Source organism: Salvelinus namaycush, chromosome 32, assembly GCF_016432855.1.
Source record: "Salvelinus namaycush isolate Seneca chromosome 32, SaNama_1.0, whole genome shotgun sequence".
Lineage (NCBI taxonomy): Eukaryota > Metazoa > Chordata > Actinopteri > Salmoniformes > Salmonidae > Salvelinus > Salvelinus namaycush.
The window spans coordinates 11,018,270-11,043,968 of record NC_052338.1 but is presented as its reverse complement, the minus strand read 5'-3'; the positions used below and the strand labels follow the sequence as shown (position 1 = coordinate 11,043,968).

General features: G+C 41.7%; 1 protein-coding gene across 1 annotated transcript in view; it reads left to right on the top strand.

Moving 5' to 3' along the window:
- Nucleotides 1-25,699, top strand: part of LOC120027333 (atrial natriuretic peptide receptor 1-like) — a 107,510-nt gene that overhangs the window by 5,228 nt on the left and 76,583 nt on the right. The window contains exons 2-3 of the mRNA XM_038972253.1: nucleotides 17,535-17,722; nucleotides 20,965-21,078. Coding sequence (XP_038828181.1) covers nucleotides 17,535-17,722; nucleotides 20,965-21,078 — 302 coding nt within the window. The remainder of the gene's footprint in view (nucleotides 1-17,534; nucleotides 17,723-20,964; nucleotides 21,079-25,699) is intronic.

Sequence of the window (25,699 nt, the reverse complement as noted above, 5' to 3'; positions counted from 1 at the left end):
GAAATCGCTCCGCCATTTCCCGGTTGCTAAAATTTGAATAATTTCAGTTTTTCTGACAAAACAAGCAGTCATTGTGTAGAGAATCATTGTACCATCTAAACTGCTGTGAAATACAGTATATTTTCCATAATCACAAATATTGTATTTTCAGCTGTTTTGAAGCAGGTGTGCAAAACCGAAAGTAAAAATCATCAAATCAAATTGTATTTGTCACATGTGCTGAATACAACAGGTACCGTGAAATGCTTACTAAAAGCCCTTAACCAACAATGCAGTTTTAAGAAAAATAAGTGTTAAAGTATTTATTTACTCAAATAAACTGAAGTAAAAAAATAAATAAAAAAGAAAATGTACATGGAGGTAGAGGAAAAGTGACTGTATAGATAATTAACAGAGTAGCAGCAGCTGGGGGTGGGTGAGGGGGGTCAATGCAAATAGTCCAGGTAGCCATTTGATTAGCTGTTCAGGAGTCTAATGGCTTGGGGTTAGAAGCTGTTAAGAAGCTAAAAATAAACTTAAGAATGGGAAGTATAGAAATAGTGCACATAAAACAGATCTACCACTTATTAGACTTACTTTCATAGAGAATGAAAGATCTATAACTTGCATTTCTATGATAATTGGGTCGGTCATGTTCTGAAATTGTTCTGAGAACATTAAGAAAACTTTCCATAAAAACCACAACTTTAACATTCAGAGAACGTTCTAAGAATGTTATTTAAAAATATACATGCCATTCTCAGCATCAACAAAACTCTTATCCTCTATCTTGTTTTATGTGTTCAGGTGTGTTGGTGGCACCCACTGATTGGCCACACCTGATCTTAATCAGTGCTTTGTTCCTTTGAATGGGGTCTGTTTCAATAGACTAAAATGAACAGCTTTGAATGCGTAAAAAACGTATGACATGCTAGCTCCATTCTGGTGGCACAGTGGACTCATTCCATGGATAGAGAACAGAAGATTATAGGTTCAAATCTCACTGATGCCATGTCACAATAAAAAAATGTGTTTGCATGTTTATGCCTAAGGTAATTCATTTCCATGTGTCCTATCTGTGATTGGTTCAACAAAGTTAACTCAAAATGAGCTAGCAGTGTTATTAAAAGTCTTAATGAAATGTTCAATGAAAGTTTTTAGGAAGTTATTCAAAAACCTCCAAATAACCTATAATTTCCATTGTTAGTGTTAATAAAACCTCCCAGGAAAATCTCCAACGAACCAGAGTAAAACATTCTCAGAACCTCCCTGCAACCTAAAAATTAAAGAACAGGCAACAATTTCACTTCTGTTCTCAGAACGTTTAAAAAATGTTCAGTTTACCGGTCAGGAAATGCATGGCTTCGTTCCCACAACCAATGTGAAACCAAAAGTATACGTTCCCACAGCTTCCAAGAAACCAAATGTGCTAGCTGGGAGAGATTTTGTAATACTGTTCCATTATTACTTCTAATTTCCCTGGCAGCATTGCGTCTTTCACAGTCATGCTGATAAAGAGTACTTGGATCAGAACATTCATTTGCCAGAGTCATAGATCTCACCAGAAGGGGAGACTGAGTGTGTCAGAATGTGGCAGCTTGTCAAACAACCCGAGGGGCAATGAGAGAACTGTTTGGTGTAACTTGCTCCCAGAGAAATATGCAAAGTCATTTTTTTGATCGCATTCCAAATGATTTAGTTCTGGCTGTTTTATCTTCCCGTTCAAATTTCAACCAATTGTAGTACTTTACTTGCATCAATATTACTGGCCCTGTGTCGATGCAAAGAAAGTTACAAAACAAGTAGTTGGAAACATAGAAACGAGTGAGAGAAGTAAAGACAGAAAGAGATGGCGGAGTCTTGGCCAGTGAGGGGTGTCTCTGAGAAAGAAAGAAAAATACCAAGGGAGCCAAGACAGAAGGAATGCGAGAAATACACATTTAGTGTGAATGAAAGCACAGAGCTGCTTTGTAAAGCTCACTACGTCTAAACCGCATCTTAGCTGGATTTGAGAGTTTACCCTTCACTGAGGAGGGATTATGAGGCCCTGGCACTGTCAAGCTATTTGGATCGATGCTCCATTTTCTTTCCTACTCTCGATGTGCCATGATGAAAGTTTGACGGACAGGAGGATCCGCAATCATGTCTGAGCCGAGGAGATTGTTTCCATGGCGACAGGCAGCATCTGCGCAGGAACGTGTGGGCATGACAGGAGCTGTCACCTGCCCTCCCGTGTCGTATATTTTCATCGGGCGCACAGTGGAACTGTCAGTGTGACCACCACACTGTACTCCCTCTCTTTCACATGCTCTCAAACATACAGAAGCACACAATCTCTCTCTCTCTCTCTCTCTCTCTCATTCAAATACACACAATAACCATATGTTCGAAAACATGTCACATTGTCTATGCATGTGCATCTGACAGGGTAAATTGAACGTGTTGATGTTGTTGATGTTCAATGCTCTCAGATACACGTAGATCAAATCAAAGATTTGCTTTTTACCTAATCTAACATCTAACTGACATCACTGGACTCATATGAGAAAAAAAGCATGCAATTGCCATAAATAATTTACAAGCCAGGACTTCGAGAACTGACATATGGATGCTTCAGCAGAGTAACTTTGGACTAGCCTTTTATTACCAGACTGAATCCGTGTAGGTCAACAGAATGTAAGCTCGCAAGACTTCCAGATGGTTGTACGAGGTTAACTTTGGACTCCCAATTAATCACAATCCTATCTATTTTGACCCTCACCTCAATTGCTTTAAATTGCTTGTCTTTTTCTAAATACAAGGATGTAAAACAAAACGGACCAGTTTCTACAGGAGCAATATGGCAGAGCCTTACCTCATCACACTCTAGATGGAATATGTTGACAGGACTCTGCATTCTTAGAGTATCTACAATGAATTGTACCCCAGGGAGAATTATTTTACATTTTAACTCTGGCGACATGGTTACAAAATGAACAGACAAACTAGTGATTGCTTTAATTTAAGTGACTTGTTACATTGTTAGGTTGCTGAACTGTAGAGATTATTTGCAAGCATTTATTCACTTTTTTCAACTTGCCTGGATTTGATTAACTTTAAACTAGAAATTGGTTGTGCAAGCAAGGGCATCGCTAGAAGTTTTGTCGGGCACATTAAATCATGTAAAATAAAGCAACTATTCCCATTCATTAAGCTATGTTCTGTTTTATCTATGCAACTGCTACTGTGAAATGTTTTATTTGCCACTATCTACAACAGTTTAAGTCACATCTTTTCGTATTGGCAAACTAGGTTGCCTTTTTTCTTCTCATTTTGGCAGAAAATGCTATCACACCTGTTAAAAAACAAAACAAGCAACCCCTTTCAAATGATCCAGGTTTGACATATCCACCTTAGATGGTCCATGGCGGTCAGTACGGATATGAAGTACAGTTGACCGGACATTGCTGAACGCACCCTGAATCTAACACCCCCTCCAATTGAGCCAGATGTGAAAGACAACTGAAGAGGAATCCACCTGAGGGGGGTCAGTGTTTAGGCCTAACACTCAGACAGGACGATGCACCTGGACACCGGCACGGCTACGCAACAGACGTGGCATGTTCTTTGGCTGAAGAACCACTGAAGCGCGGCTCCGGGGTCGACGCCTCGCTAAATGGCACAACACACACACACACACACACACACGGGAAGACACACAGAGGAGCGAAGGGTCTGACCCTATCTGATTTATAACGGCTGATACTGTTGAGCGTGACTCTGATAGATTGATTGCTGGGCTGGTTAGCATGGCAAACGCTCCCCTGGTTTCAGTGGGCTATAATAAAGGGGGCCATCTGTTGCCGCTGGAGATGCGAGGCCTACGTGCCGTGTGCCAAGACAGGAGAGGCTGTAATTGCTGCTGTTTGCCGTATGCAAGGCCCGCCGTTGCTCGTCATGGACGTGCTGGACGTAGTGTGTAAACAAGATGGGCCTGCTGCTGCTTTTCTTTCACCACGTAGAAGCCAACTCTGCCATATGTACTTCCTCGACACAAGAAAAATGGGTTAGACGGAATGGAAATATGTTACTCCGAGCTAAACATTTGAACATAGTGTCAGAGCTTAGTCAACCTGCTAATATTCCCTGGCAAGAAGCAAATATAAAATTACTTACTAACACAAAGTCCTTATTCACCTTCACCCCTAGAATTTAGATTTTTTTAATGTACATCAAGCCAGGTATAGTTTTGTGGTTGTAAATTATTTAGGCAGGGCACTTTGCATGTACAGATCATGCAAATCGCTGTATCCAGGATTGATAGTACCTTTCACCCTACCTTCCCCTTTGTAGAGTGAATGTGAGATTATGGAGTCTGGCAACTCAAGTTTAGATCGGTAGTCATTAAGATTGTGAGGTTTAACATTGGAATAAAATCCAGGCTTTTATACCCTAGTCGATGAATTGATTGGTTGCAGAATACTTAGGGCACTTTGCATTCCACCGATGTAAAACAAATGCATGTTAACAAATCCATGTATGCAGGATAGTGACTAAGATTGCGGGGTTTAATACTGATATAAAATCCAGCCTTTTAGACCCTTGTCAATGTATTGATAATATTCTGTTTGACATGTTGCTTTCATTAACCAGAGGGTCTTTTTGCATGAAATCTGCCTGCCCTTCATGCAAATGACTACAGATCTGGCAACTCTCACCCGTCCCAACCCTCATCAATCCTCTGCACGGGGCAGCCACTAATCAACACTGTGGACAGATGACACTCAGAGGACATCCCCGCATCTACAGTGCCTTCAGAAAGTATTCATACTCCTTGACTTATTCCACATTTTGTTGTTACAGCCTGAAATCAAAATGTGTTAAATAGATATTTTTTTATCTCACCCATCAACGTGTAACAGTATAACTTTAGTACGTCTCCTCGCCCCGACCTGGGCGCGAACCAGGGACCCTCTGCACACATCAACAACGGTCGCCCACGAAGCATCGTTACCCATCGCTCCACAAAGGCCACGGCCCTTGCAGAGCAAGGTGCAACCCTACTTCTAGGTTTCAGAGCAAGTGACGTAACTGATTGAAACGCTACTAGCGCGTACCCGCTAACTAGCTAGCCATTTCACATCCGTTACAAACGCACGATACCTCATAATGACAAAGTGAAAATATGTTTTTAGAAATGTTAAAAAAATATTATTATATTGTATTATTATATTATATTGAAAAATTAAATACAGAAATATGTAATTTACATAATTATTCACATCCCTTAGTCAATACATGTTAGGATGACTTTTGGCAGTGATTACAGCTGTGAGTCTTTCTGGGTAAGTCTCTAAGAGCTTTGCACACCTGGATTGTACAATATTTGCACATGATTCCTTTTAAAATGATTCAACCTCTGTCAAGTTGTTTGTTGATCATTGCTAGACAGCCATTTTCAAGTCTTACCATTGATTTTCAAGCCGATTTTAAGTCAGAACTGTTACTCCAGTGTATATTGGTCTTGTGTTTTAGGTTATTGTCCTAACTGAAAGGTGAATTTGTCTCCCAGTCTGTTGAAAAGCAGACTGAACCAGGATTTCCTCTAGGATTTTGGCTTTGCTTAGCTCTATTCTGTTTCTTTTATCTTAAAAAATAACTCCCAGTCCTTGGTGATGACAAGCATACCTATAACATGATGCAGCCACCACTATGCTTGAAAATATGAAGAGTGTTACTCAGTAATGTGTTGTGTTGGATTTGCCCCAAACATAACGCTTTGTATTCAGGACACAAAGTTAATTTCATTGCCAAATTTTTTGCAGTTTTAATTTAGTGCCTTATTGCAAACAGGATGCATGTTTTGGAATATTTATTATTCTGTATGGTCTTCCTACTTTTCACTCTGTCATTTTTTTTTTTTTTTTTTTTATCCCATTTTCTCCCCAATTTTCGTGGTATCCAATCGCTAGTAATTACTATCTTGTCTCATCGCTACAACTCCCGTACGGGCTCGGGAGAGACGAAGGTCGAAAGCCATGCGTCCTCCGAAGCACAACCCAACCAAGCCGCACTGCTTCTTAACACAGCGCGCCTCCAACCCGGAAGCCAGCCGCACCAATGTGTCGGAGGAAACACCGTGTACCTGGCCCCCTTGGTTAGCGCGCACTGCGCCCGGCCCGCCACAGGAGTCGCTGGAGCGCGATGAGACAAGGATATCCCTACCGGCCAAACCCTCCCTAACCCGGACGACGCTATGCCAATTGTGCGTCGCCCCACGGACCTCCCGGTCGCGGCCGGCTGCGACAGAGCCTGGGCGCGAACCCAGAGACTCTGGTGGCGCAGTTAGCACTGCGATGCAGTGCCCTAGACCACTGCACCACCCGGGAGGCCCCACTCTGTCATTTATGTTAGTATTGTGGAGTAATTACAATGTTGTTGATCCATCCTCAGTTGTCTCCTATCACAGCCATTAAACTCTGTTTTAAAGTCACCATTGGCCTCATGATGAAATACCTGAGTGGTTTCCTTTCTCTTAGGAAGGACGCCTGTATCTTTGTAGTGACTAGGTGCATTGATACAACATTCAAAGTGTAATTACTAACTTCACCATGCTTAAAGGGATAGTCAATGTCATTTTTTAAATGTATTTTACCCCATCTACCAATAAGTGCCTTTCTTTGTGAGGCATTGGAAAACCTCCTTGGCTTTGTGGTTGAATCTGTGTTTTAAATTCACTGCTCGACTGAGGGACCTTGCAGATAATTGTGTGTGGGTTACAGAGCTGAGGTAATCATTCAAAAATCATGTTATACACTATTATTGCACATAGAGTAAGTCCATGCAACTTATGTGACTTGTTAAGCACATTTTTACTCCTGAACTTTTATAAGCTTGCCATAATAAAGAGGTTGAACACTAATTGACTCAAGAGATTTCAGCTTTTCATTTGTAATTAATTTGTAAACATTTCCAAAAACATAGTTCCACTTTGACATTATGGGGTATTGTGTGTAGTCCAGTGACACAAATTATCAATATAATACATTTTAAATTCTGGCTGTAACACAACGAAATGTGAAAAAGGTGTGAATACGTTCTGAAGGAACTGTACATCATCGACAAGATAGAAACCATATGAGCAAGGGAGAGAAAGGGCAAGAGTGGGGAAAGTGGAAAAAAAGAGAGCGAGAGAGAGGGAAATGAGAGAGCAATGGAAGAGAGCTATACAAAAGAAAGGAGAGAGACGACCGCGTATAAATAATGAGTGATTAGAAGGAAAAAGAGGAGAAAGGAGAGATAGAGACAGAATGTGTGTGTGAGAAATGGATTAGCCCGTCCTCCAGTAATTAAGTCTCCCAGCTCCTCAGTCTTAAGTCTCTCACCACGTCTAATTTACTTTAGCCGCTTCACAGCCACATCCAGCAGAACCATTTAATTAGGCAGAATTTGTTTAGAATAATGAACCTTTCTTTGAAGCTTTACATTTGGTATTAGGTTAGGGAATAGCTTGTGGCAGTTGGTATTGTTTTTGTCCATATAAACCTGGTTGTTTTGTCAGGTATAGGGATGGATTTTTTCAGGAAAGGTTGATTTATGCCACAATTTATACATTATATTGACCAGATACTATAGTGGCCACTTTTCAATTAAAATAAATGTCGTCAGAAATGGAAGGCAGTCTGGAGGAGGTCAGATGGGACCATTATAGCCAATGAGAGTGCAGATATGCGTGTGAACAACAGGTACAAACAGTTCCACTAGTTATCACAGCCACAAAGTCAAAATTGGCTATATCATAAATATTAATGAAAACAAAAATGTGTTTTTTGGTCATATTTTAAGGTTAGCAATGTGGTCAGGGTTAGAATCAACATTTTTTTTTTTTTTTTTTAATTAATTCTAGAAGTAGGCAGGGTTTATGACTTTGTGGCTGTGGTAACTAGTGGAGACCAGGCACAAATCCGATATAAATAGTTTTTTCTCAAAGTTGCTGGTATGTCACGTGTCCTACTTATATCAGTACACTCGTAACAACCTAATCATTGCAATATCCGATCAAATAAGCTACACGTATCATAAAACCAGAGGTAAAACGTACTTACAACTGAAGTCGTGAGTTTACATACACTTAGGTTTGAGTCATGAAAACTTTTTTCAACCACCACAAATTTCTTGTTAAGCTATAGTTTTGGCAAGTCGGTTAGGACATAACAGCAACATGGGCTGTTCACATCATACTGTCATCAGAACATCTGCTGTGAATCAGTTTGAGACCTTCACACAGAACCTGTCAACATATTCGCTCTGTCTATGTAGTCTACTGTATGTCTTCCCCTTAGAGTGGTTCTTGGTATGTTGCAGAATGCACTTCATGTTGTGTGTCTTTACTAGTTGACCTTGTGTATAGTATTCCTCTCACTTGTACCCTATAGTATAAGCAATAAAGAACACTATTTCTATGGAAAATCACCACAACGCGGGATGTAATGTAGTCAAGTACAGTCAAGATGTAGTCAAGTATTATATCTTCTCTCTGACACAATGTACACTACAGGACCAGTGGCGTGTACTCATGGATGCCAAGGGAAGCCAGGCTTCCCCCCAAAAATGTATTTTAATAATGTATCTTTCGTCTCTCTGTGTTTCACAATTTTACTTCAATTCGCAAGAGGCTTAATGTCTCACTGGAGAAAGCATCCGAGCGAGCGAAACAGCGCCCTTCTTTCTCAGGATGTGTTGCCCATGTATCTGAGGCTGTCTGGTAATTAAGAGTATGACATTGTTTTCGCCCGTAGCATTGAATGCAAGGGAAGCCAGCGAGTATTTGGCCTCCCTTGATAAAAAAAAAAGTAATAATAATAGCCAATCAGCATTGAGCTACACTGAGTGAGCTCATCTGTGAATTTTCCTAAGCGGTCATGAACTTTCGTCAGCCGGTGATTGTCAAGCAAATAACTACCTGTCTCATGGTAATTGACCGTTAATTAACATAAACCCATTTAGCATCTCCTGGCTTCCACACAAGCCACTGATGCAGACCTTTGGAACGTATACATTTTAAAAGGTCTAATAAATCCATGTAATATAGCCTACACCTTCACAATAAATCCATTATTTATTTTAGACATGTCTAAAGAAACATGATATGAAGAAAATGTAGTCTATTTCAGAAGAACAGAATAGCATACTCTGAGTTGTCCTGATCTGGCTATGCCATATAGCTGTGGGCTACAGTAGGTCATTTAGCAGACAAGATTTGCTTAGAATTCCGTGGAATTATTTTATATTATTTTATAGTATGAACAATACAACCGAACAAAGCTGAATAAAATAGAAAGGATATTTTCTCCAAACGACTTCAGGGAGTGCGCACATGTGGCTATTCTGTGTTGAGCGGTTTACAAAGAATAGGTACTGTAGTTGTTATACAAACGTTGGGCTATATGTTGATTTCTAATATATTGTAACGTTGCATGATGCGACTCTAATGATGATTTGAAAATGTTGTACACACTTCGTCAGTCTCTCGTTCACAATTTGAGGAGCACTTGATAATGCCTCGAATTTCCCAGAGGTATCCCCTTTGTGTGGCCATAATGCACCCAAAAAAATCCATGCCTTTTACAGCCCTTCTCCCTGAGTGCTGCCTGCTCCGAAGCACCTCTCACTCACACAACTCTCCATCAGGTGATTGGGTCTTTCTCACAGGCTATAAGTGAAGACAGACACATAGGGGACTCAACTGCGCACATCCATATCCATATTGGAAGAACTGTCCACATTTACTTTTCGTCAGTCAACAAGATGAGTAGGCCTAATGAACAGTAGATGTCAATCTACTATCCCCCATAGTACAAAAGTTGACCCATTCTGTGCGAAAAATAATTATTCCAAACTTAGTCTGGGACAGTTGTGGGATGCGATAGATCCCAAATGAATACAACCACTAGTATCAAAAATATTTTTTACGCAATGAGGTTGGCGCAACAGATCAGAACGATTAGCTTAAAATGTTGATAAACTGTTAGGCTATTTCTTCACATTATAAGCACAGCGCGAATGTTCCATTTGCGGGAAAACAATTATTTTTCGCCCATTATCAAAAGTGACCACAAATGCGATTATGCATGTAATTCTTTTATTATTAAGGTGCATTTTTATGGTGAAAATTATCTTCCCCAAACTTGAAACTCACGTCCTGCTTATGTACAGTTGAAGTCAGAAGTTTACATAGCACACCTTAGCACACCTTACATTTAGCCAAATACATTTAAACTTAGTTTTTCACAATTTCTGACATTTAATCCTAGTAAAAATTCCCTGTCTTAGGTCAGTTAGGATCACCACTTTATTTTCAGAATGTGAAATGTCAGACTAATAGTTGAGAGAATTATTTATTTCAGCTTTTATTTATTTCATCACATTTCCAGTGGGTCAGAAGTTTACATACACTCAATTAGTATTTGGTAGCATTGCCTTTAAATTGTTTAACTTGGGTCAAACATTTTGGGTAGCTTTCCACAAGCTTCCCACAATAAGTTGGGTGAATTTTGGCCCATTCTGTCACGTTCCTGACCTGTTTTCCCTTGTTTTGTATTTATTTAGTATGGTCAGGGCGTGAGTTGGGTGGGTTGTCTATGTGTTGTTTTCTATGTTGGGGTTTTGTGTGTTCGGCCTGGTATGATTCTCAATCAGAGGCAGCTGTCAATCGTTGTCCCTGATTGAGAATCATACTTAGGCAGCCGGGTTTTCACGTGTGTTTTGTGGGTGTTTGTTCCTTGTTAGTGTTTCGCCACACGGGACTGTCACGGTAGTTTCACTTTGTTATTTTGTATCGCATATTTGTTTTCGTGTTATTAAATTACCATGGAAACCAACCACTCTGCATATTGGTCCGATCCTTCTCGCCTCTCCTCGTCCGATGAGGAGGAAGATATAGACTATCGTAACACATTCCTCCTGACAGAGCTGGTGTAACTGAGTCAGGTTTGTAGGCCTCCTTACTCGCACACGCTTTTTCAGTTCTGCCCACAAATTTTCTATAGGATTGAGGTCAGGGCTTTGTGATGGCCACTCCAATACCTTGACCTTGTTGTCCTTAAGCCATTTTGCCACAACTTTGGAAGTATGCTTGGGGTCATTGTCCATTTGGAAGACCCATTTGAGACCAAGCTTTAACTTCCTGACTGATGTCTTGAGATGTTGCTTCAATATATCCACATAATTTTCCTCCCTCATGATGCCATTTATTTTGTGAAGTGCACCAGTCCTTCCTGCAGGAAAGCACGCCCACAACATGATGCTGCCACCCCCGTGCTTCACGGTTCGGATGGTGTTCTTCGGCTTGCAAGCCTCCCCCTTTTTCCTCAAACATAATGATGGTCATTATGGCCAAACGGTTCTATTTTTGTTTCATCAGACCAGAGGACATTTCTCCAAAAAGTACGATCTTTGTCCCCATGTGCAGTTGCAAACCGTAGTCTTACTTTTTATGACCGTTTTGGAGCAGTGGCTTCTTCCTGGCTGAGCGGCCTTTCAGGTTATGTCGATATAATACTGGTTTTACTGTGGATATAGATACGTTTGTACCTGTTTCCTCCAGCATCTTCACAAGGTCCTTTGCTGTTGTTCTGGGATTGATTTTCACTTTTCGCACCAAAGTACGTTCATCTCTAGGAGACAGAACGCGTCTCCTTCCAGAGCGGTATGGCGGCTGCGTGGTCCCATGGTGTTTATACTTGCGTACTATTGTTTGTACAGGTAAACGTGGTATTTTCAGGTGTTTGGAAATTGCTCCCAAGGATGAACCAGACTTGTGGAGATCTACAGTTTTTTTTCTGAGGTCTTGGCTGATTTCTTTTGATTTTCCCATGATGTCAAGCAAAGAGGCACTAAGTTTGAAGGTAGGCCTTGAAATACATACACAGGTATACCTCTAATTGACTCAAATGATGTCAATTATCCAATCAGAAGCTTCTAAAGCCATGACATCATTTTCTGGATTTTTCCAAGCTTTCTAAAGGCACAGTCAACTTAGTGTATGTAAACTTCTGACCCACTGGAATTGTGATACAGTGAAATATAAGTGAAATAGTCTGTCTGTAAACAATTGTTGGAAAAATTACTTGTGTCATGCACAAAGTAGATGTCCTAACCGACTTGCCAAAACTATAGTTAGTTAACAAGAAATTTGTGGAGTGGTTGAAAAACGAGTTTTAATGACTCCAACCTAAGTGTATGTAAACTTCCGACTTCAACTGTATTCCAGTTAGGCTCTACAGCCCTTGTAAAGCTAATTAATGTGCTTAATTTGAAGAAGTTATTTGTCCACTTTAGTTGTGATACAAACCTTATCAAAACATATAGCCTATAGGCTAGGCTACATGAGGTGTGCGACTATGATTAGAAAAAGTCACAAAAAAAGGCATTGTTTCTTGTCTTACGCTGGGCATCATTCACACGTAATAATATATAATTCACAAGTGATAGGCTAATGTTGTCACCCATCAGACTATTCTAAATAATATATGTGTGAAATATTTTTTTTTTAGAATGGAACATTACCATGCACCTGTCTCGAAACATACATGTCATCTCTGCACTTAAGTAGCGAATGGAGGACGCTTTTCCCGTGGTTCATTTTCATGCCAGCCAGGTAGGCTATACTCCTGTTGTAAAGATAAGCAATGTGCTTAATATTTGCTTAATATTAGGAAAGTTTAGAAACAAATATACAGTGGGGCAAAAAAGTATTTAGTCAGCCACCAATTGTGCAAGTTCTCCCACTTAAAAAGATGAGAGAGGCCTGTAATTTTCATCATAGGTACACTTCAACTATGACAGACAAAATGAGAAAAAAAAATCCAGAAAATCAATTTGTAGGATTTTTAATGAGTTTATTTGCAAATTATGGTGGAAAATAAGTATTTGGTCACCTACAAACAAGCAAGATTTCTGGCTCTCACAGACCTGTAACTTCTTCTTTAAGAGGCTCCTCTGTCCTCCACTCGTTACCTGTATTAATGGCACCTGTTTGAACTTGTTATCAGTATAAAAGACACCTGTCCACAACCTCAAACAGTCACACTCCAAACTCCACTATGGCCAAGACCAAAGAGCTGTCAAAGGACACCAGAAACAAAATTGTAGACCTGCACCAGGCTGGGAAGATTGAATCTGCAATAGGTAAGCAGCTTTGTTTGAAGAAATCAACTGTGGGAGCAATTATTAGGAAATGGAAGACATACAAGATCACTGATAATCTCCCTCGATCTGGGGCTCCACGCAAGATCTCACCCCGTGGGGTCAAAATGATCACAAGAATGGTGAGCAAAAAACCCAGAACCACACGGGGGGACCTAGTGAATGACCTGCAGAGAGCTGGGACCAAAGTAACAAAGCCTACCATCAGTAACACACTACGCCGCCAGGGACTCAAATCCTGCAGTGCCAGACGTGTCCCCCTGCTTAAGCCAGTACATGTCCAGGCCCGTCTGAAGTTTGCTAGAGAGCATTTGGATGATCCAGAAGAAGATTGGGAGAATGTCATATGGTCAGATGAAACCAAAATAGAACTTTTTGGTTAAAACTCAACTCGTTGTGTTTGGAGGACAAAGAATGCTGAGTTGCATCCAAAGAACACCATACCTACTGTGAAGCATGGGGGTGGAAACATCATGCTTTGGGGCTGTTTTTCTGCAAAGGGACCAGGACGACTGATCCGTGTAAAGGAAAGAATGAATGGGGCCATGTATCGTGAGATTTTGAGTGAAAACCTCCTTCCATCAGCAAGGGCATTGAAGATGAAACGTGGCTGGGTCTTTCAGCATGACAATGATCCCAACACACCGCCCGGGCAACGAAGGAGTGGCTTCGTAAGAAGCATTTCAAGGTCCTGGAGTGGCCTAGCCAGTCTCCAGATCTCAACCCCATAGAAAATCTTTGGAGGGAGTTGAAAGTCCGTGTTGCTCAGCAACTGCCCCAAAACATCACTGCTCTAGAGGAGATCTGCATGGAGGAATGGGCCAAAATACCAGCAACAGTGTGTGAAAACCTTGTGAAGACTTACAGAAAACGTTTGACCTCTGTCATTGCCAACAAAGGGTATATAACAAAGTATTGAGATAAACTTTTGTTATTGACCAAATACTTATTTTCCACCATAATTTCCAAATAAATTCATAATTTTTTTTTTTTCTCATTTAGTCTGTCATAGTTGAAGTGTACCTATGATGAAAATTACAGGCCTCTCTCATCTTTTTAAGTGGGAGAACTTGCACAATTGGTGGTTGACTAAATACTTTTTTGCCCCACTGTATATGATAAACAGAGAGTAGCAGGAGCGTAAAAAGAGGGGTTGGGGGGGGCACACAATGCAAATAGTCCGGGTAGCCATTTGATTACCTGTTCAGGAGTCTTATGGCTTGGGGGTAAAAACTGTTGAGAAGCCTTTTTGTCCTAGACTTGGCACTCCGGTACTGCTTGCCTTGCTTTAGTAGAGAGAACAGTCTATGACTGGCTGGGGTCTTTGACAATTTTTAGGGCCTTCCTCTGACACCGCCTGGTGTAGAGGTCCTGGATGGCAGGCAGCTTAGCCTCAGTGATGTACTGGGCCGTACGCACTATCCTCTGTAGTGCCTTGCGGTCAGAGGCCGAGCAGTTGCCGTACCAGGCAGTGATGCGACCAGTCAGGATGCTCTCGATGTTGCAGCTGTAGAACCTTTTGAGGATCTCAGGACCCATGCCAAATCTTTTTAGTTTCCTGAGGGGGAATAGGCTTTGTCGTGCCCTCTTCACGACTGTCTTGGTGTGTTTGGACCATTCTAGTTTGTTGGTAATGTGGACACCAAGGAACTTGAAGCTCTCAACCTGCTCCACTACAGCCCTGTCGATGAGAATGGGGGCGTGCTCGGTCCTCCTTTTCCTGTAGTCCACAATCATCTCCTTAGTCTTGGTTACGTTGAGGGATAGGTTGTTATTCTGGCACCACCCGGCCAGGTCTCTGACCTCCTCCCTATAGGCTGTCTCGTCGTTGTCGGTGATCAGGCCTACCACTGATGTGTCGTCTGAAACTTAATGATGGTGTTGGAGTCGTGCCTGGCCATGCAGTTTTTGGTGAACAGGGAGTACAGGAGGGGACTGAGCATGCACCCCTGAGGGGCTCCAGTGTTGAGGATCAGCGTGGCAGATGTGTTACTACCTACCCTCACCACCTGGGGGCGGCCCGTCAGGAAGTCCAGGATCCAGTTGCAGAGGGAGGTGTTTAGTCCCAGGGTCCTTAGCTTAATGATGAGCTTTGAGGGCACTATGGTGTTGAACGCTGAGCTGTAGTCAATGAATAGCATTCTCACGTAGGTGTTCCTTTTGTCCAGGTGGGAGAGGGCAGTGTGGAGTGCAATAGAGATTGCATCATCTGTGGATCTGTTTGGGCGGTATGCAAATTGGAGTGGGTCTAGGGTTTCTGGGATAATGGTGTTGATGTGAGCCATTACCAACCTTTCAAAGCACTTCCTGGCTACAGACGTGAGTGCTACGGGTCGATAGTCATTTAGGCAGGTTGCTTTTGTGTTCTTGGGCACAGGGACTATGGTGGTCTGCTTGAAATATGTTGGTATTACAGACTTAATCAGGGACATGTTGAAGATGTCAGTGAAGAAACCTGCCAGTTGGTCAGCACATGCCCGGAGCACACGTCCTGGTAATCCGTCTGGCCCTGCAGCCTTGTGTATGTTGACCTGTTTAAAGGTCTTACTCACGTTGGCTACGGAGAGCGTGATCACACAGTCGCCTGGAACAGCTGATGCTCTCACGCATGCCTCAGTGTTGCTTGCCTCGAAGCGAGCATAGAAGTGATTTACCTCGTCTGTAGGCTCGTGTCATTGGGCAACTCGTGGCTGTGCTTCCCTTTGTAGTCTGTAATAGTTTGCAAGCCCTGCCTCATAAGAGGAGCGTCGGAGCCGGTGTAGTATGATTCAATCTTAGCCCCGTATTGACGCTTTGCCTGTTTGATGGTTCGTCGCAGGGCATAGCAGGATTTCTTGTAAGCTTCCGCGTTAGAGTCCCGCATCTTGAAAGCGGCAGCTCTACCCTTTAGCTCAGTGCGAATGTTGCCTGTAATCCATGGCTTCTGGTTGGGGTATGTACGTATTGTCACTGTGGGAACGACGTCCTCAATGCACTTATTGATAAAGCCAGTGACTGATGTGGTGTATTCCTCAATGTCATCGGAAGAATCCCGGAACATGTTCCAGTCTGTGATAGCAAAACAGTCCTGTAGTTTAGCATCTGCTTCTCATGACCACTTTTTTATAGACCGAGTCACTGGTGCTTCCTGCTTTAATTTTTGCTTGTAAGCAGGAATCAGGAGGATAGAGTTGTGGTCGGATTTACCAAATGGAGAGCTTTGTACGGGTGATCTAGAATTTTTTTCCCTCTGGTTGCACATGTTGATGGAAATTTGGTAGAACTGATTTAAGTTTCCCTGCATTAAAGTCTCCGGCCACTAGGAGTGTCGCCTCTGGGTGAATGGTTTCCTGTTTGCTTATTTCCTTATACAGCTGACTAAGTGCGGTCTTAGTGCCAGCATCTGTCTGTGGTGGTAAATAAACAGCCACGAAAAGTATAGCTGAAAACTCTCTAGGCAAGTAGTGTGGCCTGCAATTTATCACAACATACTCTACTTCAGGCGTTCAAAATCTAGAGACTTCCTTAGATTTCGTGCACCAGCTGTTGTTTACAAATATGCACAGACCGCCCACCCTCGTCTTACCGGAGTGTGCTGTTCTATCCTGCCGGTGCAGCGTGTATCCCGCTAGCTGAATATCCATGTCGTCATTCAGCCATGATTCCGTGAAACATAGGATATTGCAGTTTTTGATGTCCCGTTGGTAGGATATTCATAATCGTACCTCTTCTAGTTTATTGTCCAATGATTGCACGTTGGCGAGTAGTATTGACGGTAACGGCAGCTTTCCCACTCGCCTTTTTCGGGTCCTGACCAGGCATCCGGCTCTGGTGTGTGTACAGCAGCAGAGGCTATGTTGTTCTCCAAAGGCTGCACAAGTGTTTTTGTCTGTCATTCTGCTTTAGTAGTGTACCTAAAGTCTACTATTCATAAACAGTAGATGCTACAGTATGCTACAGTATACTCACTCTCTCTCTCTCTCTCTCTGTCTCTCTCTGTTGTCTGTCTTTAGTAATGCACACAGCACAGTGGTTGCTACATTCTTTCATCTTTGTCCTTTTTCTTCAGTGGTGCACCTGTATTGCCCATTAACAGTAGTAGCCAATTCCCCTTATTGTTTTCTCTCCACCCTCTGTAGTTGCTCACAAACAGTACCACAGGGGTAGAAAACTATTTTCCTGGAGTGCTGCAGGTACTGCAGGATTTTGTTCCAACATAGGCACCACATCTGACCAACTGAGCTAATTGATCAGTTCAGTGATTGCCTAAATTCAACACACACAGAACATGGGTAAATTGCACTGTGAATCACAAACAGTAGCACATGGGTAAATTCCACTGATATACATGTCTTTGATACATTCTCTCCTCTATGTCTCTTCTTCTTCAGTGGTGTACATGTGCTGCTCACGGGACACTTTCCGGATGCTGATGGTACAGTTTTGGAGGGAGGGCTTGCCCCCGGAGGACTATGCTTTCTTCTTCATCGACCTGTTCGGCCACAGCCTGAGGAAGCGTCCCGCTAGGCCCTGGTACAGAGGAGACGCAGACGACCACGCCGCTAAGAAGGCCTTCAGGGTGAGAGGGAGATGACAGAGGGATGGATGAGGGAGGTCTGTAGGAACGAAGGGAGGGGTAGATTGAGTAGGGGGTATAGGAGATGAATTTAATGGGATTTAGTGGGGATGGCATCTTTGGGTCCGGGAAAAGCACTTTAATCGGATGTACTACTGTCATTACACTGCAGTTATGAGTGAGATTTGACTGGTATGAAGGAGGGATGAGAGAATTGTTTTATTTTATTTAACTCTACTTTTACCAGATAGCCTAATAAAGAGGAATGTAGGGGATATAGGAGAGGAATTTAGTTGGATACTGTACTGTAGTTATAAGTGATATTATAAAGGCAGGGAGGGTAAATGAGTGATGACTGAGCAGCAGATAAGAGAAAAAAGGCATCAGTCATGCAGCTGTATTGGTAGGTAATGAGAGGTACATGATACATTTTGAGAATATTATGAAATAGGACGTTTTATCGCAAGTTCAAGGAAATAGCACTAACCCAGTAAAAAATTGGAGAGTGGTTGCCTAAACATGCATCTTTTTTTCTGTGATATATATGTACCTTTTTCAAGAGAGAAATGGATGAGAGACTAAGGAATGAGGAAAAGGAATGACTGCGGAACAAAGGACTATGGCAAAAATGTAACCAAACATACCAGCTGTAGCGTATCTTCCATTACACTGTCAGATAGAGTAACACTGAGTGAGGAATACAGGGTGTTAAGCATTCAGATGGCTTGTCTTGATGACAGTACCCAGACAGCAAAACTATTACGGCCCAAATCCAGTCCACATCTACAATGTTACAGCCAGTTATAACTTGGTATTACGGTCAATTAACCCAAGCTACTCCATTTTCCCGGCATACTAAACCATTTGACAAAACAAACTTGCAGAGTGAATTGAAGTTATGTTTGTCTCTCTGGCGGACAGATGCAAATAGATGCAAGCTGCACCACACTACCGGGGAAAAAACGTGCATCTCAAGGGGTAGGCCAGCTTTGTACAGCGCTGTCAGCATGTTTTCTCACCCTAAATAGCCATGTACTGTAGTCTGTACTGTAAATCAAATATTTTTCACTCCTTCACAAATAAAATCTAAAGCTTCGTTAGCATACTTACTGTGTAGTACACGCTTACAAAAAAATGTGCTAACTGGAACCAAAAAGGGTTCTCCTATAAGGACAGCCAAATAACCTTTTGGAACCCTTTTTTCTAAGAGTGTACAGCATAAAGTTTGGTAGGATTGTTAGATTTTTGCAGAATGCATGCTCTGAACATTATCGCCACATTCCTAAATTACAGCCATGTTTTTACTCACAAGCTCGTGGGAGATCGGGCCCCTCGTCTTAGAAGTGTCATATGTAGCACAGAGCCTATTCGTCATACATTCCTAATTATTACATCGATAGAATATGTCTCATGTCCTGAGCATTATAGATTGCCTAAATGTATACAGCCATGTTAAATGACTAGTTACTTGGTCTATGGACAGTATGTACAGTTCAGCGGGTAATCTTTTGATTGCCGTCTACAATACAAGAAGAAGAGTGAGCAAGAAAAATGAATAAAAATAGATCGGAAAATTGAAAGAAGGCAGCAGCATGTCACAAAGATGTAGTGAATGTTTTGAACATGTAAAAATACAGGAAAAAGGAGAAAAGGATGATGAGTCGGAAGTAGGGTAGGGAAACAGTATCCACACTAGCATACCACTTAACCTCCTAGACTAGAGTCTAAGCCTCTAGATGGCGATATGTACTAACTTATGGAATTGTTTTACGATGGTAATTTGCCTACCCAGACTCCTTGCTCTGGCTAAACGCTACACCACACCCACGGACGTTAGTTTCTCTTCCTCAATGACTTCCTTCCCAACGATTTCTAGATTGAAAACACATTCTAGTCCCAAAAACCGATGGGTTGGGCCAACTATATTAATTTGGGGACAGGTTGAAACACACATGAAACATTTATGGACATTTAGCTAGTTTGCTGTTGCTAGCTAATTTGTCCTGGAAAATAAACATTGGGTTGTTATTTTACCTGAAATGCATATAGTCCTTTTTTTTGCTGGATCTTTGTCGAATTTTGACCCATGTTGAGTCATACAAAATATTTTCTAGATTGTTTTTCTCCTTGTTCATTCTTCTTTTTCTTAGGATTTTTACAATTTAAAATATATCTGTGAGCAGCAATGAACGAAGTTCATAGGATGTCAGAAAGGACACAAAATCAGTTGGATAACAAAGCAGGCACTCTATCGTGTAGGAACTACCTTCCTTTATGTGCCATCATGAGACAAATACAAAATCTGGAGTGAATCTGACTATGGTTCATGAAGAGAAAATTATTTTGAGAATTAGCATTACATATGCAAAGAATGAGTTGCTAGTAGTTTCCTTGTTTTTCAAGATGGCAATACCAAATTCATTGTGGTTTTTGAAGTATTTGTAGCATATCTTAGCATATGTACTAATATGCATCTACTAGAATAGTGTAGCCATCAACGTTATTTTCACGATCTCTTTAGGGACAATTGTGATGAGTTCAAAGACTAAATTTGGAGTGAATCTGACTTTTAGTCCATGAGAAGATTTTCACATAATCAAAAGTGAATTGTTAATAGTTTCCTTATTTTTAAAGATATCAATGCCAAACACGGTTCATCATGGTAATGTCTTTGACGATCCTAAAAAGTTCCAAGTGTTAAGTTGATTTAAAGAGGAGTGGATTTACAAAGGATTTAAATGGACATGTAAAATCCGATTTCCTGATTTATCAATAACTCAGCTATCTCTTAACCAATGCCATAGCTCAAACTAAGTTAAGAGATTTCCCATGGTCATACATACTGAATTTGGTGTTATTTGGACTTGTGTTTTTCAAAGATTTTCCAAAAGTTCCAAGATGGAGGAAAGTCTGTCCTGATGGACCTTATGTGTTCTTGAGACAAATTTGTTCAGCATGAGGAAAGACCGCTACATGCAAAGTTCCAAGTCTCTGGGTCATACAGGGCGGTGGATATGAGGGTTTAAGTGAGACTGCTTATAACAACGCCACCTATTGGCCAATTGGTGCAATTATTATTATTATTTTTTCACAGCTTTGCTGTGAACCCCTAATTACAATGAGACGGAGGAGTTGACGAGTGTTTGTACAATATCTAACATGAGACTATGGCAATGTGTATGTCATAATCAATATGTTATGTTATTGCCTTTTTCTGACTGGTTGTCATTCATTTTTCTTGACAGAGTGTGAAGATCCTGACCTACAAAGAGCCACAGAACCCAGAGTACCTAGAGTTTGTGTCCAACCTGAAGACGGACGCATTGAACATGTTCAACTTCACCGTAGAAGACTCACTGGTAAGTGGGGATGGCTGATTGGTTGCTTGACTGGTTTGTTGGTTGATTGACAGGCATTGGGAGGTCAGAATAAATAAAAAAATATTTTATTTCACCTTTATTTAACCAGGTAGGCAAGTTGAGAACAAGTTCTCATTTACAATTGCGACCTGGCCAAGATAAAGCAAAGCAGTTCGACACATACAACGAAACAGAGTTACACATGGAGTAAAACAAACATAGAAAAATAAGTCTATATACAATGTGAACAAGTGAGGTGAGATAAGGGAGGTGAAGGCAAAAAAAAGTCCATGGTGGCGAAGTAAATACAATATAGCAAGTAAAACACTGGAATGGTAGATTTGCAGTGGAAGAATGTGCAAAGTAGAGATATAAATAATGGGGTGCAAAGGAGCTAAATAAATAAATACAGTATGGGGATGAGGTAGATTGGATGGGCTATTTACAGATGATCTATGTGCAGTGATTTGTGAGCTGCTTTGACAGCTGGTGCTTAAAGCTAGTGAGGGAGGTAAGAGTCTCCAGCTTTAGTGATTTTTGCAGTTCGTTCCAGTCATTGGCAGCAGAGAACTGGAAGGAGAGGCGGCCAAAGGAAGAATTGGCTTTGGGGGTGACCAGTGAGATATTCCTGCTGGGGCGTGTGCTACGGGTGGGTGCTGCTATGGTGACCAGTGAGCTGAGATAAGGTGGGGCTTTACCTAGCAGACACTTGTAGATGACTTGGAGCCAGTGGGTTTGGCGACGAGTATGAAGCGAGGGCCAGCCAACGAGAGCGTACAGGTCGCAGTGGTGGGTAGTATATGGGGCTTTGGTGACAAAACGGATGGCACTGTGGTAGACTTCATCCAATTTGTTGAGTAGAGTGTTGGAGGCTATTTTGTAAATGACATCGCCGAAGTCGAGGATCGGTAGGATAGTCAGTTTTACGAGGGTATGTTTGGCAGCATGAGTGAAGGATGCTTTGTTGCAGAATAGGAAGCTGATTCTAGATGTAATTTTGGATTGAAGATGTTTAATGTGAGTCTGGAAGGAGAGTTTACAGTCTAACCAGACACCTAGGTATTTGTAGTTGTCCACATATTCTAAGTCAGAACCGTCCAGAGTGGTGATGCTGGACGGGCGGGCAGGTGCGGGCAGCAATCGGTTGAAGAGCATGCATTTAGTTTTATTTGCATTTAAGAGCAGTTGGAGGCCACGGAAGGAGTGTTGTATGGCATTGAAGCTCGTCTGGAGATTTGTTAACACAGTGTCCAAAGAAGTGCCGGAGGTATACAGAATGGTGTCGTCTGCGTAGAGGTGGATCAAAGAATCACCAGCAGCAAGAGCGACATCATTGATGTATACAGAGAAGAGAGTCGGCCCGAGAATTTAACCCTGTGGCACCCCCATAGAGACTGCCAGGGATGGGCAACTGGCGGCCCGCTGGCCCCCCTTCTGTAGGCCCGCTGACCAATAAAAAAAATCTAACCAAAGAATATTTTGGAACTCAGTCGTGGCCTCAACTTACTGTTGAGAGTTATAACAATATAATACAATAAAAGGTTATAATAATAAAAGGTGCAATTTCAAAATTTGGTTGTGCATCAGCAGTCACTCAATTGTCCCATGTCAGCAAATTATTTTTTAGATTGATACGTTAGTCTAGCGGCCAGCTATCTAAACGTGTAGTAAGCATGGTCGAATCCCCAACCGGGGTGGGGCCCATTGATCATCAGTTATCATATTAAAAACAGCGAAATCTTTCCCTCAGCCCCATGGCAAAATGTGTAGAATTACAGGAAATGAACTTAACATTTTTTGTTTTAGTCTTCGCTGTCATGAAGGGGATCGCTAAAATGTTTTGCTCGCAAGGTGGGTAACTGGCTCACTGTTACCGATGTGGGCCCAAACTGTACCGCCTCTACCTGCCTTCACAATGCATGACCTTTCAAAGGCTGTTGGGACAAGAGGCTGTAGAATTTTCATGATTTTCCCTCAGTCCTAATGGATCTCATGGTAAAAAAACATAGGTAGGTCTATTCTTTGCCAATACGGATGTTCTGCAATGTGATGTGTGTAACACTAGTCCTTAAATGGTATTTGAATCGCAACCGTAGATATGGAATATTGTCATTTGATCCACCATTGTCAACGATTTAATTCGGTCCTATGAGGATTGGACGGAAAATAGTACGATACACTGCTATAGTAATTCCTCATTGTCCCCACTACAGATCCTTGGGTTGTCCCATTCCATCTACAGGGTTTACTGGATAAATGTTGCTTGTATGAGTTATTCAGGGCAGAGCATGCCATTTAAGCTTCTGGTGACTTAAATGGGGTGGTTAAGACTCTGGCCCCTCATATATCAAAAAACACCTTCACAATTTCCTCTACCCTCTCTTTTCTCCTCTCCCACTCTTTGTCTTTATTTAGATAGTTTTTCTCTCTCTCTCTCTCTCTCTCTCTCTCTCTCTCTCTCTCTCTCTCTCTCTCTCTCTCTCTCTCTCTCTCTCTCTCTCTCTCTCTCTCTCTCTCTCTCTCTCTCTCTCTCTCTCTCTCTCTCTCTCTCTCTCTCTCTCTCTCTCTCTCTCTCTCTCTCTCTCTCTCTCTCTCTCTCTCTCTCTCTCTCTCTCTCTCTCTCTCTCTCTCTCTCTCTCTCTCTCTCTCTCTCTCTCTCTCTTCCTGTTCTAAAACCAGCTGTAATCATTTATATAAAGGTGAAGATTGGAGTCTATGCTTTGAATCTACACCCTTAGAAAAACCAAAACGTTTTTTGGGGTTGAACCCTTTGAAGAACCCTTTTTGGTTCCAGGTAGAACCCTTCTACCTGGAACCCAAAAGGGTTTTACCTGGAACCAAAAAGGGTTCTCCTATGTGGGCAGCTGAAGAACCCGTTTGGAACCCTTTTTGTGTAGAGAATTAACATTCTGGCGTTTTGCCTTCTGGCTCTGGCTGGATTTGCTAGTATAGAATTACCTTAATTACCAGTATGCAAATATCAAACTGTAAGTATAGGTGTTGCATTTAAATTCCAGTATTTTAAAGTCAGTCAGCGATCGCTGTGGGACATCTAGAAATGGTCATTTCCTTGCACTTGGTTTGCACAATCCCTACGTATGATTGTCAAGTAAAATTACAACTTAATTAGACTGTTGTCTTGCAACAGATTTAGATGTTCCACTTAAATGCTAGATTCTGCATGTTGGGACATGCAGTTCTGGTAACCATTGCTATAATAAATGGTTAGCTTTGCATTCATTAAAAAAACAGTGTTCTTTTTGGCTATGCTAATATAGTATAGGTTATAGAACCGATAACAAGCTCTCAATGTGATATACTGTACAGAAGCATCTTGCAGAAATTAAACTTGGCTGAATGCCTGTGGTTTACTGCTTTTTCTGTCTCTGAGAATCCTGGTGTTGAAACAGACAGTAGTAGCATTCATGAATCTCATGCGTCACCCTGTTTTCTAAGTGGATTATTGGGCTTGCTAGAGTGTATATTTTCCACACAAACCTGGCTTTCGATGGATGAAGTTATGCCACAGGTCTTTTTACACTGCAAACAGGGATTTATCTGTCAAATAGAGCATATTGAGTTACATATCACCCCTTGGGAAAATTTTGGGGATCTTTTTTGGTGTGTGGCATCATGTTGTTTATGGAAAATAACAAACTGTTGCTTTATAGCCACTGCTGGGTTCAATGTCAGTGAGCTAAGGTTGTTGGAAAGTCTCTCACAGACTCTCATAAGCATGGTGGGGCTGAGCTAATTCGAGTGATAGGGCTGTGTGTCACACTCCAGTGTCTCTAGTCTCAGCCCAATCAATGGCCCCTCAGTTAGGAAGCTAGCGAGCTGGTCACTAATTAGCACAGCAACAGTCCAGGAAAGGTAGAAAGTTACGCTTCCCCTCTCATTTGGCACTTAGGAAAACTTGATGATATCCTAATTGCCATAGCAACACGGATCCGATGTAGAAATGTCAGCCATTATTGCACAGTGTACTTGAACAGCCCTGCTTATTACACTAGGAGACAGGGGTTAAAGTTCAGGCTAAACATCTATGTGGATTTGTCAGCTCGTGAAAGCAGTTCCATGCATCTTTAGATCACATTGCATTTGTGCGGTAGACATAGTAAGTTTCACCTAAATACACCAATTGAAATGTCTCTATGAACATTTTGTAAATTACACGGTTTGTGCAAGACATTCATTGTGTGAAACCATGTCAAGGTATATAAATGATGTTATTATGTTTGAGTTGTGGGTGGTAATAGAGTGATTGTGAGGTGTAGGGGGAGTGTGGGTGTAGAGAGCTGCCTGGCTACAATTCAGGGTTTTCCTCTGTAAGAGAGCTTAAATTGGTACTCAACGTCCCGAGGTGGTGCCTGCTAAAGTGCTGAACGAGAGATGTGGGGAGCAGGCGCTCCACCTTTATTTGAGCCAACGAGGGATGGAGTGTGGGGACGGTTGTTTGCTCAGGGGCCAGCTCATGTACCTGTGTGTGTCTGTGTCTCCCTACCTGCCTGTTAAAGGTCCAATGCAGCCATTTTTATCTCAATATCAAATCCTTTCTGGATACAATTAAGTACCTAACTGTGATTGTTTTCAATTAAAATGGTAAAAATAAACAAAAATA